Source organism: Suncus etruscus, chromosome 3 (genome assembly GCF_024139225.1).
Source record: "Suncus etruscus isolate mSunEtr1 chromosome 3, mSunEtr1.pri.cur, whole genome shotgun sequence".
Classification (NCBI taxonomy): domain Eukaryota; kingdom Metazoa; phylum Chordata; class Mammalia; order Eulipotyphla; family Soricidae; genus Suncus; species Suncus etruscus.
Genome location: NC_064850.1, coordinates 36,724,864 through 36,739,938, shown reverse-complemented (window position 1 = coordinate 36,739,938; position 15,075 = coordinate 36,724,864). Strand labels below are relative to the sequence as shown.

At 44.9% G+C, this 15,075-nt stretch overlaps 1 protein-coding gene across 1 annotated transcript in view; it reads right to left on the bottom strand.

Moving 5' to 3' along the window:
- GOLGA5 (golgin A5) overlaps positions 1 to 7,507 on the bottom strand; it is a 45,455-nt gene extending 37,948 nt beyond the window's left edge. The window contains exons 1-2 of the mRNA XM_049769803.1: positions 6,951 to 7,507; positions 843 to 1,067 (exon numbers count right to left, since the gene is read on the bottom strand). Coding sequence (XP_049625760.1) covers positions 843 to 1,067; positions 6,951 to 7,482 — 757 coding nt within the window. The 5' untranslated portion in view covers positions 7,483 to 7,507. The remainder of the gene's footprint in view (positions 1 to 842; positions 1,068 to 6,950) is intronic.
- Between the last annotated feature and the right edge of the window lie 7,568 nt (positions 7,508 to 15,075).

Genomic DNA, 15,075 nt, shown 5'->3' with positions numbered 1-15,075 from the left:
CCATAATCAGTACCAGGGATTGAACCTGCATCAGAAGCATGCAAGGTAAGCACGCTAACCCCTGGACTTGCTCTCTAGCGCTGCTGCCCCCTCATATTCTTCTCAAGTCAGTGGGACAACTCTTCTGGCCCTCCATCCTTCCCTTCTAAAACTGTTCTCAGTGTCCAACATTCCCTCCCAATCAGCCTCAGGAACCCAGGCAGGAAATGATCTCTCTCTCTTTCTCATTAGATTCTGTCAGGGCATTATTTATTTTTATTGGCTATTCCTGAAGACCTACGGGGTTTCTACTGCTGAACTGCCCAATTCCAGAACACTGCTCAAACCCACTTTTGCCTCCCAAGCCCACGACTTTGTTGAATACATCTTGGTTCCTGAGCAGGTCTGCACCTGAAGGTACAGAATAAAACTGTGAAAGAAAGAAGTTTATAAAAATTATTAATGATCTGTTCTTGGTTCCGAAAGAACAACCAAACCGATCAAAGTTGTGTTCCAGGATTGTGGGTGGACAATCAGTCCTCTTTCCAAGTCTGGGGAGATATATTTTATGAAAGCACTATTTCACAGCTCTCATCTAAACTAGTTCTACAAGCTAAGATGTAGACACATTTAAATTTATTTTTCAAAACAAACTTCCTAATCTAGAAAGACAATTTCTGTAATTTTCTACCTCCTTTTATTTATTTATTTATTTATTTATTTATTTATTTATTTATTTATTTTGCCACAACTGGTGGCACTCAGAGGTCTGTACTCAGAAATTACTCCTTTTTGGGGGACCTTCTGGGATGCTGCAGATCAATCTCAGGGCAGCTGCAGTAGCTCTGGCCCCAAGGTTTTACCTTCTTGAGTTTCCTGAGATCTTTGAAGTAAAGAGGCCATTTCTTGATTTAAAGACTGAACTTCATTCCTCAGTAGCTGGTTTTCCAGTCGAAGGTTGGACAATTCGTGTGACTTGCCATCATCATTCGGTGTTTGGTTGTGATCAGGGCAGGTGGCATCTGGTGATTCGCTTTGCCTTGAGGAGTCTTCTTGGCTTTCATGGTCAGACTCTGTATTAGAGACTTCTGTTTAAAAACAAACAAAAAACCTGGAATACATTTTCATATCAGAAGACTCTTCCAAGATACACACATTACCTTCCTTTTGTTGAATGCCTTTTACTCAAGCAGAGTGCTAGAGCTAAAATATCATAAAGTAAACTTCAATTCTAAGTATACTGTCATCTGACTAAATGTCTCCTAAGATCTGCTAATGATACTAATAACTCTAGAAATTGTTAGGATATCCCAAGATCTCTAAGGACATCCTAAATATTCCATTTAGATCTTCTGAATGAAGGTGGATAGGGTACAAGAACACAGTTGTAGGAAGGAGAAAAATCAGAGATAATTTAAGCGGTTGGATACAGCTTAAAAAAAGGGTTTGAAGGACCTGGATGGAGGCAAGGCTGGAAAGCACCGGAAGTAAGGCACTTGTTTTGCAGGTGGCCACACCCATTACCATCCTGGTTCAAATGCCAGGTACCACACATAATCGTCCCCAGGGGACACTCCTAATCATGGAACCAGTAATAGGCCCTGTGTACTGCCTGTCAGGTGTGACTCAACCCACTCCCCCTCAAAAAAAAAAAAAAAAAAAAAAAAAAATATATATATATATATATATATATATGGGGCCAGGAAGGTGGCACTAGAGGTAAGGTGTCTTCCTCGCAAGCGCTAGCGTAGGACGGATCGTGGTTCAATCCCCCGGCGTCCCATATGGTTCCCCAAGCCAGGAGCGATTTCTGAGCTCATAGCCAGGAGTAACTTGAGCGTCAAACGGGTATGCCCCCCCCCAAAAAATATATATATATAATATACACATTATATATATATATATTATATATATAATAGTTTTAGGGACAGGTAAGATGACTTAAGGATAGAAGTAAATTTTGCATATAAAGAGTCCTGTGCTAGATTATCCTCACTCATTCCAGCACTGCACAGTCTCCATAGAACAGTGCACAACTCTTCTGGTCCTCCATCCACTGCTGCTGGGGAGAGCCCAAAATTTTGCAAAGGGTGAATCCCTGCAGGGGATTCAACCTGAGTATGGTCCCTGAGTACCCCCAGGAGTGACTTCTGAATACTGGTCTTTCTTTCCACTGAGCCATTTTTGAAAAATAGCAAGCAGCAGAAAAGCACAAGAGTAGCTGTGGGCTCCCAATCAGGAGAATGTTAGGAGATGAAAGCAATTTTTTAGAAACCAATCTGGAATCTAAGATGCCTTATCCAGAGAAATGCAAACAAATCAGATTCAGCTTGTTTCTAAACGTGATACAAGTATATTTTTTACTGTATTAAATGGAGCCAGAGAGTTCAGGGATTAAGGTTCCTGCCTAGTACACAACTGACCCTGGGTCAATCCCCAGTACATGATCCCCCAAGCACCACCAGGAATGATCCCAGAGCGCAGAGCCAGGAGTAAGCCATGAGCTGCAGAGTGTGCCCCTACTCCCCTAAAAATATGTATAATGATAAAAAAGTAACTGTATAGGCAAAAACATGCTCAGAAAATAGCACTGGTATAGCCCACATCCCCTTCCCCCAAAAAATATAGCAGACCTTGATAATTTTAATAGAGTTCAGGCAAATATTTGGAGCAAAAACTATCAGTCATATCAAATATCTAAGACCAAAAATATGGAATATTTTCTAATTAATTTTACAAAGCTAAAATCAAATGATCTCTTAGAACTGAGAGGATAGCACAGTGGGGAGGGTGTTTGCCTGGCACAATGCAATCTAGGTTCATTCCAGGCATCCCATATGGTCCCCCAAGTCTGCCAGGAGCAATATCTGAGCACAAAGCCAGGAGTAACCCCTGAGCATAAGTATGGCCCAAAAAAAGTCAAACAACAAAACCTAATGATCTCATGCCAATCTCAAGTCTGCTGAGACTTACCTTACTATGACACTTAGAACTTTTACTGAGCTGGAGAAAAATAAAACAATTCAGATTTTCTGGCTCCATCCACAGAATATATGACTCTAAAGATCTATGGTAAGATCTAGGGGCCGGGAAGGTGGCGCTAGAGGTAAGGTGTCTGCCTTGCAAGCGCTAGCATAGGACAGACCGTGGTTCAATCCCCCGGTGTCCCATATGGTCCCCCCAAGCCGGGGCGATTTCTGAGCGCATAGCAATGGGTAACCCCTGAGCGTCAAACGGGTGTGGCCCAAAAACCAAAAACCAAAAAAAAAAAAAAAAAGATCTATGGTAAGATCTAATAATTCATTTTTTACTAATCACCTAAGCAATTTTAATGCAAATTGTCCAGGGACCACATCTCTGAGAAACTATGATGGCATCTGAAAGCCCATACATTCATGGCCAATGACATTTATTAATTACAACTGTCTGCTCTGGTATTTATCTTACAATAATCCCCAGACAATAGTTCTTCACTTCTGAGTTCTAGAACCCAACATATTTCCTGTGTCTGTAGAACTAGTTAAAATTATGCTAAGAGGGGCTGGAGAGATAGTACAGCTGGTGGGGTTATATGCCTTGTACAAGGTTCTTGAGGTTCAAAATTCCTGGCACCCTATATGGTTTCCCAAACCCGCCAACAGTGATCCTTATACAGAGTAAGCCCTGGGTGACATCAGATATTGCCCAAAACAATGCCCAAACCAATAACCAGATATTATCCCCTTCCAAATAAAACATAGCTAAAAAGAAATTAATGAGTTTGCAGGCATAATTAATCAACTGTTATTGCATGCTCCTGTCCTGAAGGGCCAAAGCAACTCTCTTTTTCCCTTTATTCTGTATTGCAGGAGGCCGAATCCAAAACCTCACATATGCAAGGCAAGTGCTCTATCATAGAATTCTTTGGGCTTCTATACAAATTACATTTTTATTATTAACATACAGACTAGTGGGCAGGTAGAGTGATATTACAGTGGGTAGGGAGCTTGCCTTGTATGTGGCCCATCCAGGTTGACCCCCCAGCATCTCATATGGCCCTCCCCCCAAGCCCACCAGGTGTGATTCCTGAGCACACTGTCAGGAGTAAACCCTGAATACTGATGGGTCTGAGCCCCCGAAAAATACTTAAATAAAAAAAAGATTGGCCAGGGATGTAGTTTACATGGAAGGGCACATTTTGCATGTCTAAGGTTGTGGATCTGTTCCCTGGCACTCTTTAAATATCTCACAAACAAACACCCAGGAAAGGTTTTCTTTACAGAGTTGAGACTGTGGAAGAAGTTCTGGCACAGGGGTAGGAGCAGTAGTACAGCAGCTGAGTGAGGTATTTGCCTTGCATGCAAGGCCAACCAAGTTCAATCCCCAGTATTCCATATGGTATCCTGAGCCCAATAAGAGTAATGTGGGAGATGGAGCCTGATTCAAGCCATAAGTTTGCTTAGCCCCGAGCCAAAAAGAAACTCTGCAAATAAATTTAGCCCAGCACACAGAATCTGGCTTAACTAGATTCCTTAATCTTTCCATGGAACCTGTTTTTGTAACTGCTCTCATACACGTAATTATAGATAGGTTTTTGTAAGGTTTAAACTGTAAGATCTATTAAGGATTTGCTTCCCCTCCCCCCATCCTGCCAGGCTCCTCCTTATCCTTCCCGCCATCAAAATGTGTCTGCTCCCATTGGTTAAAATCGTTGTACCTGTACAAATCTGATTGGTTTAAGTTTCAATCCTATGTTTTTGCTCCTCCCACTGAAGCAGGGCATAAAAACCCTGCTTGCTCCCTCAATAAACCTCTTGACAGGAACTCAGCTTGAGCGCTTTATTAACTTCTGCGGCTTAATTTTCTAGGTGTTCACAAAAGAGCTTAACACTTGCGAATTATTTGTATTCGCCTTCCACCTTCTGTCCTGGTTGAGAGAAAGCTGCTGGCCGGAAATCTCTCCCATTAAAGGGCAGAAGCGGAGACGAGTGCAGAGTAACACCTGAACATTACGAAGGGTGGCCAATAAGACAAAAACAAAAGGATTATTGGCACAGGTTACCAGAGAGATAGAATGGCAAATAAAGTACTTGGCCTTGCATGAGCCAAACCAGGTTCAATTCCTGGCACTATCTATCAGGAGTGATCATTGAGCACAGAATTAGGAGTAAGCCCTGAACGTGATTGTGTAACCAATTGTGGCCCACTTCCCAGAACGAAAAAAAAAGAAAAAAAAGAAAAATACCAGAATTAGGGCCGGAGCGATAGCGCAGCGGTAGGGCGTTTGCCTTTCAAGCAGCTGATCCAGGACGGACCTGGGTTTAATCCCCGGCACCCCATATGGTCCCTGGAGTCAGGAGTCATTTCTTTTTTTTTTTTGGTTTTTGGGCCACACCCGGTGAGGCTCAGGGGTTACTCCTGGCTATGCGCTCAGAAGTTGCTCCTGGCTTCTTGGGGGACCATATGGGACGCCAGGGGATCGAACCGCGGTCCGTCCTAGGCTAGCGCAGGCAAGGCAGGCACCTTACCTCCAGTGCCACCGCCCGGCCCCCAGGCGTCATTTCTGAGCACATAGCCAGGAGTAAACCCTGAGCATCACCGGGTGTGGCCCCAAAACAAAACAAAACAAACAAAAATAATATCAGGATTAGAAATGTGGCTCAGTGATATAAAATGTATGAGGCTCTAGGCTCAATTCCCAGGATTAAAATAAATAAAACTTTATAAGAAATTCCTGAATATACAATGTTGGGACTATAGAGATAGTACAAAGATTAAAGCACCTGCCTTCCATGTGGTTGAGCCAGGTTTGATCCCTGGCACCCCATATGGTCCCCTGAGCATAGTCAGCAGTGATCCCTGAGCACTGTAGGGCATGAGTGAGGGGAAAAAAAAAAGAACATATGTTTACTGCTATTTTAAAAGGCTTAATAGTTACCCGCATTAGCCACACGACCATGTTAAAACTCACTTTTGCAGTTAAGTAGATAAACATATACTGGTAATTTTTTTTTATTTTTATTTGAATGTTTTTATTTTGGGGGCCAAACCCGGTAGTACTCAGGGGTTACTGTACTCAGGGGTTACTCCTGGTTCAGTACTCAGAAATTATTCCTGGCAAGCTGAGGGAAGGGGGAAATCATATGGGATGCCAGAGAGCAAAGCTGGGTCAGTCACATGCAAGGCAAATACCCTACCCACTGTGTAATTGCTCCAGCCCCCAAGTATGGGTAATTTCATAGTCAGACAAGACAGAATCCTTAGAACCTACCAAGGTCAATGACTTCTACCTTTAGACTTGGATCCAAGTTGAATGTCTCAGTTTTATTTCTGGGGGATGCCATGGAAAAAGGAAAAAAAAATACCTCTGAAAACCTTCCATGGGGGCTCAGTAAGAGAGTGTGTTCTAAAGAAAATACTGATTTGAAAAAGTCCAGAGTAAATCATCTTTATGTACCTTAAGCTAGTCAGAGAACAGTTTTGATATAACCTCTTTTTTTGGTTACATCTGTGTTCAGGGCTTACTTCTGACTTTGCACTCAGGAATCATTCTTGGTAAGCTGGGGGACCAAATGTGGTACTGTATTAAGCAAGGATCAGGAGACATAGAATGCTTACCCACTGTACTACCATTGCTCCAGCCCCAATAACTTCTTAGAAGCTGCTTTACATTACCCTACAACCATGCAAAGGTCCCAATGAAAGCAACATGTTGATTAACAGTAGGTCAACTAGCTGTCCCCTTTAAGTACACACTTAAGAGCCTGCTCTTACATCAGTGGAACCGGTAACCAAACAGAGGAGAAGCACTATGAAAATGATTTATGCTCCAAGGACACAGACTTGGCTTAAAAGAAACGAGAGACAGGGATTCAATTCAGGGGTGCAGCTCTCACCCTGCACGAATGGAGTCGTAGGACTGATCCCAAACTTTGCAGAAAAAAGAGATCAAGACAACAAAACTCCAAATTCCAAGATGGCTGATAACGTACCATGGCTTTGGTTCCCAGAATTTTCGCTGCTGGTTTTGCTGGCAGACCCACTGGTGTTTACAGAACTGCTACTTGTCTGGGCACTCAGAGGGGAGGGTGCTTTGCCCTCCTTTCTGATCTCAACCCTCCCGGCAGGCTCCTTCTGGGAACTATTGAGAAAGTCAAACAGCAGCTCATCATCAGGCTCTGACTTTTTCCTCCGGACAAACTGGGATGAGGGCCGAGGGACAGATGAATTCTCAGAAGCTGGGGAGGCCTCCACTGAGGTCCGAGACCCTTTCACATTGGCAGTGCCAGCTAAGAGTGTGGCTTTTTGATTTCTAATGTTGTCAGCTGATGTGGAAATATACGCAGGTTTGTGTCCAGTGTGGTAAGTGAGATCTGTACTCTGCTCAAGTTCAGGGCAGTCCGTATTTTTGTTGTATTTGATGCTGCCAGTGTTCTCTTTCCTACTCAGAGCTGTTGCGGCCCCTTGGTCGACACGGTTTAAGAGATCTTCTGCCTTTCCTGCAAGGTCAGCAAACCAAGACATGATGGTCACAGAACGATCCTATGCGTGACCCTGTGAAAAGGACAAAGGGTGTCAACGTGGTACCATTGACTGTGTATGGAAGACCACCAAGGTAGTGTCCTGCGTTGCAATCTTGACCCTGCTCTTAGTAATGATGTAGCCCTGAGCTAACCACTTGCCTGAAGCTGAGAATCTCTACAAATGAGGAATACATATATCATCAGACAGTCTGAAGATGCGCACGCATGGGCACTAGCACAGACACACACACACACACACAAGCAAAAATGCTTGTCTAAAAAACTAGTACACGGTAAACTCTCAGTATAGCAGCTGCTTCTCCCTAATTAAAACCACCACTGGGGCCGGAGAGATAGCAGAGCAGTGTTTGCCTTGCAAACAGCCAGTGTAGGACCTAAGGTGGTTGGTTCGAATCCCAGTGTCCTATATGGTCCCCCGTGCCTGCCAGGAGTTATTTCTGAGCAGATAGCCAGGAGTAACCCCTGAGCACAGCCAGGTGTAGCCCAAAAACAAAAACAAAACAAAAAACAACAACAACAAAAAAAAAAACACCACTATTATTGCTCCTACTAAACACACACACAAGCAAAAATACTTGTCTAAAAAAACAGTACATGGTAAGCCCTCAGTATAGCAGCTACTTCTCCCTAATTAAAACCACCACTATTATTGCTCCTACTAAATAAAGTACACATCTTCGGGCTAACACTCGTATAAGGTTTTAAGTTACTTGCCTTGAACATGGCTGACACTGCACTTATATATGGTCCCCCATGCACTACCAGGGGTGTGTATTCCTGCTCTTGGAACCAGAAATAACCCCTGAGCACTACCAGGTTCGGCCCAAACATAGAAGGAAGGAAAGAAGTAAAAACACATGCAGCCAAAACCCAAAATAATCCAACAGAATTTATTCAATAATCAATATGGAAAGATTCTAAACTACACAAAATAAAAACAATGATTCTCCGAAGTTTGCTTCAAGGTACCAACATTAGAGAAAAACTTGGCCTGGAAAGATAGTACAGTAGCGCTAGGGCATTTGCCTTGCATGCAGCCAATCCATGACAGACGGTGGTTTGAATCCTGGCATCCCATATGGTCCCCCCAGCCTGCCAGGAGAGATTTCTGAATGCAGAGCCAGGAGTAACCTGAGTTCTGCCGGATGTAATAATAATAAAAAAAATCCTTCTGATTAATAATAAAAGTTAGGGGGCCGAGTGATAGCACATCGGTAGGGTATTTGCTTTGCATAAGGCCGACCCAGGACAAACCCGAGTTTGATCCCTGGTATCGCATATGGTCTCTGAGCCTGCCAGCAGCGATTTCTGAGCATAAAGCCAGGAGTAACTGGAGCGCTGCCAAATATAACCCAAAAACAAATAAAAAAAAAGTTAGTAATGTAAAAATGCAGCCCCATGAGGGCTGGAGAGACTCAACAGGGGGCTAAGGCACTTGCAGGGCAGTCAGACAGGTCTGATTCTATCATGACACCTCCCAGTCCAAAGCATCGCCAAGGGTCCTTCCAAAGCACAAAGCCAGGAGCAGCCCCTGAGCACCCCTGGCTGTCACCTCAACACTGCCCCCCTCCTCCAAAATATCCAGTCACCATTTCTGGAACCTTTTGGTTCTTCCCCTCCCATGGATGGATGGAGCTTCTCTGAGGATGGATTTTTCTTGGTCTCCAATTGCCTGACTTTCATCCTCCAAGATTCACACCCAATCTTTGACAGCAGGGCCGTTGACGTTAGTTTTGCTTTTTCCTTTCCGTGTTTAGCTGTTAAGGGAGTGGAGCAGAGAGGCCGGCCGGACACTCCCAAGCCGGGCAAACAGCGGGCTGGCATTAAGCACTGCTTACCCCGAAGTTACGTCTGTGTGTTTCTTAGCTGCCTGCGGACAGTATCATTATCATTTCACAACCACTGGACATTGCTTAGGTGCCAAAGACCTTCTAGCACGTCGGGGGGTGAGTGGAAGGAAGGGTTTGGCAAGATCCCAGAGTGGGGGAGGCAAGGTTCTGATCTAAAACCAAATGCACCCTTGTTTTTGTGTTTGTTTGGGGGCCACACCCGTTGACAGTCAGGGGTTACTCCTGGCTATGCATTCAGAAATCGCTCCTTACTTGGAGAAGGGTGGCCTTATGGGACGTCAGGGGGGATCAAGCAGTGGTCCATCCTAGGCTAGCGCTTGCAAAGCAGACAGACGCCTTACTTGTAGCGCCACCGCTCCGGCCCCCCAAATGCACCTTTAAAACCCAATTTTCTTGGTATCTGAACACAAAGCCAAGGAAGAAGAAACTTGACCATTGCAGACGAGCTCCTAGCAAAAAAACGGAACAATCCAGGGACCTGCGTAAGTGCGACCCTAGATGCTCGGCTAGGCACAAAGCAACTTGCAAAGGTCCAAGGACTGGCTTCCAAGGCAGGACGGGTGGCAGATGAGATCTAAGGCCGCTCATTCATTCATTCCTTCATTCACTCACTCATTAATTCCTTCCTCAAATGTACAAAAGCCGGTGTCCCCTTGACGTTCGTCCGGTTCGATCAGCAAATAAGCACCGTTAGAGCCGGGGCCGGGTGGGCGCCAGGACGTTGCCCCGCGAGGGGACAGGGCCGGGGAAGGGGACCCAGGGCCTGGGGGACCCGGGACGGGGCCACCCCTGGGACAGGCCTCACACCCCACTTCGCTCCTCCAACCGCCCCCCCGGCGGAACTGCCCTGCGCTCCAAGCCCTCGCCGCCGCCTTACCCGAGGACTCTTCAGAGCTGCACCCCGAAACCTCGACGCCCTCCAGAGCGGCCCCCCCCCAAAGTCAAGGGCCGCCCAGGAGACGAGGAGGCTCCGGGCGGAGGGAACCCCAGCGCTGAACCAGCCTCCGGCTCGGCAGCACAGCTCTACTTCCGGGAGACGTGGAAGGGTTAGCCAGGACCCCAAAACAGAGTGACTATCCAGCTGCCTGAGCGGCCAGGTGCAGAAGGCAAAGCTGCCTGAAGGCGATTCTTATAAGGCACTGGTGAAGGCGGCTAAGAGTTAGAAGGGGACCTCGGGTTATCCACGCCCCCTTTTCCGCCTGCGGAGGTGGGGCTCCGAGCTGGGTGGAAGGACGCCTGCGTGCGTTTGGCCCGAAGTTCCCAGAGGCCCCGCCCAGTCCTACCCACGTGAGCGACGGAGGCCACGCCCCCAGGGGAAAGAAATTTAAAGAGCCCGGTGGGCGGGTAATGAGAAGAGGCTCGACCTACTACTATACTGTATTTACTGTATTTTCTGCTTTGCTAGCCCTGTGTTTTTCAACCTTTTTGTGCAAAGGCACACTTTTTTCATGAAAAAAAAAAAAAATCAAGAGGCACACCACCATTAGAAAATGTTAAAAAGGGGCCGGACAGATAGCATGGATGTAGTACGTTTGCCTTGCATGCAGAAGAACGGTGATTCGAATCCCGGCATTCCATATGGTCCCCCAGCCTGCCAGGAGTGATTTCTGAGCGTAGAGCCGAGAGTAACCCCTGAGCGCTGCCGGGTGTGACCTCCCCACCAAAAAAAAAAAAAAAAGTTAAAAAAATTTAACTCTGCGCCTATATTGACTATATAATATATAAAGTAATTCTCTTGGGGCTGGAGAGATAGCATGGAGGTAGGGCATTTGCCTTGCATGCAGAAGGTCATTGGTTCGAATCCCGGCACCCCATATGGTCCCCTGAGCCTGCCAGGAGCGATTTCTGAGCATAGAGCCAGGAGTAACCCCTGAGTGCTGCTGGGTGTGATCCCCCCCCCAAAAAAAGTACTTCTCTTGAATAGGAATCAAATAAACACAAAGAAATTTTTTATAATCACTTTATGTGTTTTATTTTATTTTTTAATATTTTTATTTAAATACCTTTTTACAAATATGATTGTAGTTGGGTTTCAGTCATGTAAAGAATTGTAATGGTTCATATTTCTGTTTGCTTAGTGGGAAACCTGGGCCTGTTTGGCTGAACACAAAGCTGGTATTCTGGCAGGAATTGAAGAAAGACACACATAGCTCTTTGTCAATAGCTCTCAGTCTCTTTCTGTCTTTAGTTTTTATAGTCCGTAACATACGCTTCGGCTCACAAATAGACCAATCATGCCGAAGCCGCATGTGACGGATGAAATTGAAATTTTTCCCACGCACATCAGACAATATATCACGGCACACTAGTGTGCCACAACACAGTGGTTGAAAAACGCTGTCCTAACCCTTTCCCTGTGTGATACTGATGAGGATGCTCTTGAACAACAGGACGTGTGAATATATTTAAAATAAAAAAAAATTGGGGCTGGAGAGATAGCATGGAGGTAAGGCAGTTGCCTTTCATGCAGAAGGTTGGTGGTTTGAATTCAGGCATTCCATATGGTCCCCTGAGCCTGTCAGGAGCGATTTCTGAGCATAGAGCCAGGAATAACTGCTGAGCACTGCTGGGTGTGACCCAAAAAAACAAAAACAAAACCAAAAAAAATTAAATTAGATGCCAGAGGGCTGGAGAGACAGTAAAGCATGTAAAGTGCTTGTCATGCATGTTGACCTAGGTTCCATCAATGACCTCCTTAATGGTCCACGACCAGGAGTATTAAGTGTAGAGCAAGAAAGTAATCACTGAGCATCATTCAGAGTGACCCAAAAGAAAAAAAAAAAAAAAAAAGAACGACCTGAGCTCTTGAAGGATCTCTTTTCTTCCTGGGAGCCAGGAATTTTTGCCAGCATGGGGAATAGCGGGCCTCCGCCATGCCAAAAGCCTTTTTAACCAGGCCTAGGAGGGGTGCGGGGCTTGGGTCACTCCAGCACCCTTTCTCCGGAACTCTAGGGCTATCCCTGGGCCACACACCCAGGAGGCCAGTGAGGTGGGTCCGGATGAGGAGTTTAAAGGTGACCCCAGGCTTTAAAAGGAAAAAAAAGAAAAAAAAAAAAGCAAAGAACGACCTAAAATCAGGTTTACCCTAATTTCATACTTTTTACTCTCGTGGGTTTTTGTTTGTTTATAGAAACACCCTTCAGCTCTCAGGGGTTACTCCTGGCTCTGCACTCAGAAATCACTCCTGGGGACCAGAGAAATAGCATGGAGGTAGGGCATTTGCCTTGCATGCAGAAGGACGGTGGTTCAAATCCAGGTATCCCACATGGTCCCCCAAGCCTGCTGGGGAGCGGTTTTCCCTGAGCCAGGAGTAACCCCTGAGCGCTACCGGCTATGACTCAAAAACCAAACAATAAATAAATAAATAGAAAGAAAAAGAAAAAAAAGAAACCACTCCTAGCTCAGGGGACATATGGGATGCCGGGTATCAAACCCTAGTCTTTCTAGAATGTCCTTGGGTCAACATGTTTAAGGCAAAAAGCTCATCACTGTGATACCACTCTGCCATCCCCCTCCATTTTACTTTTGAATGACTGAGAGTAAATAAATTGATAGGACAATTTCAGAATTGAAAGTAAGCAAAAAGTAGCTAGACAGAGAGGAAGCACATTACATTTCATTCATTTATACAAAACAATTACTCAAAAAAAAAAAAGCCCAATTACTCAGATATTCAACCTCTACACCTGGGGAAAATATTTTCAGTGTGATATTTCAGCTAACATTTAAACAATAGAATGGAATTTATTTTTCTTATTTTTAGGAATTGGTGTGGGGATATGGGCCATACCCAAGAGTGCTCATATGGGATGCTGAGGATTGAACCTGGGTTGGCTGCATGCAAGGCAAGCACTCTACATGCATTACTATTGCTCCTGCCCAGGTGTGGGCCTTTTATACAGCAGGATTGTGGTGTTGCATACCATTCATTGATTACTCCAAATTACTCTAAGATCTATAGTTAATCATTCACCAAATACCCAGTTGTTACTTGTGTTCAGCATTGGGTAACTTGGCAGTATTGACCAACTGCTAAAAAGCTCCCAAGGATTCTCATTTTCAGGGTAAGGAAACTAAAACTCAAAGAAACTTGTGTAAGGTCTTCTTGATTGATGCCCAAAATATAAAATTAAAGATCAGTTACTTGATAGAATCCACAGGACATACAATGCAACCACACCTCATTGTCCAGTTAAGTATTGGGAGTAAAAAATAAAATAAACATGGCTTAATAATTTTATTTTGTTCTTATGTTCTTTCTATTTATGTGTTTTTTGAGGGTGGGCCCACACCCAACAAATGCCCTATCTGCCCCGGGGTCTCCATTGTATGGGCCAGAGACTGCTGGAGCCCAGAACCCTAAGAGCATCTTGAAAGTTTAAGATGTGCTCTGCACCCTTCCCTAGCCTGGCTGAGACAAAAGAAACTGTGGAGTTTCTGGCTTGAATCAAGAACCAGCGAAGAGGGCCCGGAGAGATAGCACAGGGTTACTCCTGGCTCTCTGCTCAGAAATAGCTCCTGGCAGGCACGGGGGACCATATCCTGGATCGGCTGCTTGCAAGGCAAACGCCGCTGTGCTATCACTCTGGGCCCAAATCCCAGTCTTTTAAAGACATCTCTGTGCTCATGGCTTTCTCCCTAGCTCACTTTGTACTCAGAGATCACTCCTGGCAGTGTTCAGGGAACTGTATGTGGGACTGAACCCAGGTCAGCTGCAAGTACCATATCTGTTGTATTATTTATCCATTTTATTTTATTTATTTTTAATAATTCAGTTGCCAAGACAAGTTGTTGAAAATAAGTTACTTAGGCCCGGAGAGATAGCACGGCGGCGTTTGCCTTGCAAGCAGCCGATCCAGGACCAAAGGTGGTTGGTTCGAATCCCAGTGTACCATATGGTCCCCGTGCCTGCCAGGAGCTATTTCTGAGCAGACAGCCAGGAGTAACCCCTGAGCACAGCGGGTGTGGCCCCAAAACAAAACAAAACAAAACAAAAGAAATTATTTAACTTCTGGAAGACTCTTGTTTCTGTGAAATGCACAGGTTGACTTAAGCAAGTGATTTTTAAATTTGTGCATGGTCTGAACACCATTTTTCATTGAAACACATTGAAAACACCAAGTTTTCATTGAAAACTTCCTGGTTTATGTAATCAGATCTCAGATAACATATATTATAACACATAATATATTATTATATTATATATAACATATATATTATTTTTGGGTTTTTTTGGGGGGGGTCACACCCGAGGGCACTCAGGGATTACTTCTGGCTCTGTGCTCAGAAATTGCTCCTGGCAGGCTCAGGATGCAGGGAATCAAACCACCTTCTGTCCTGGGTGGGCCGCGTGCAAGGCAAACACCCTTCTGCTGTGGTATCTCTCTGGCCTCCCTAACATATATATTCATCTCTGCTCCTGGAGCACTTGAATTTCCTAAGTGATAAGAGCCCTAAGAACATCTCTCATCTAATACTTGGATCTATTTGAGCGTCTTTTGTATAATATGTGCCTTTGAGCCCCATCGCTGACTCCCTGTTAATTCTGATGTCTTTATTGTTTTTGTTTTTGTTTTGTTTTTGGGCCACACCCAGCATTGCTCAGGGGTTACTCCTGACTGTCTGCTCAGAAATAGCTCTTGGCAGGCACGGGGGACCATATGGGACACCGGGATTCGAACCAACCACCTTTGGTCCTGGATCGGCTGCTTGCAAGGCAAAGG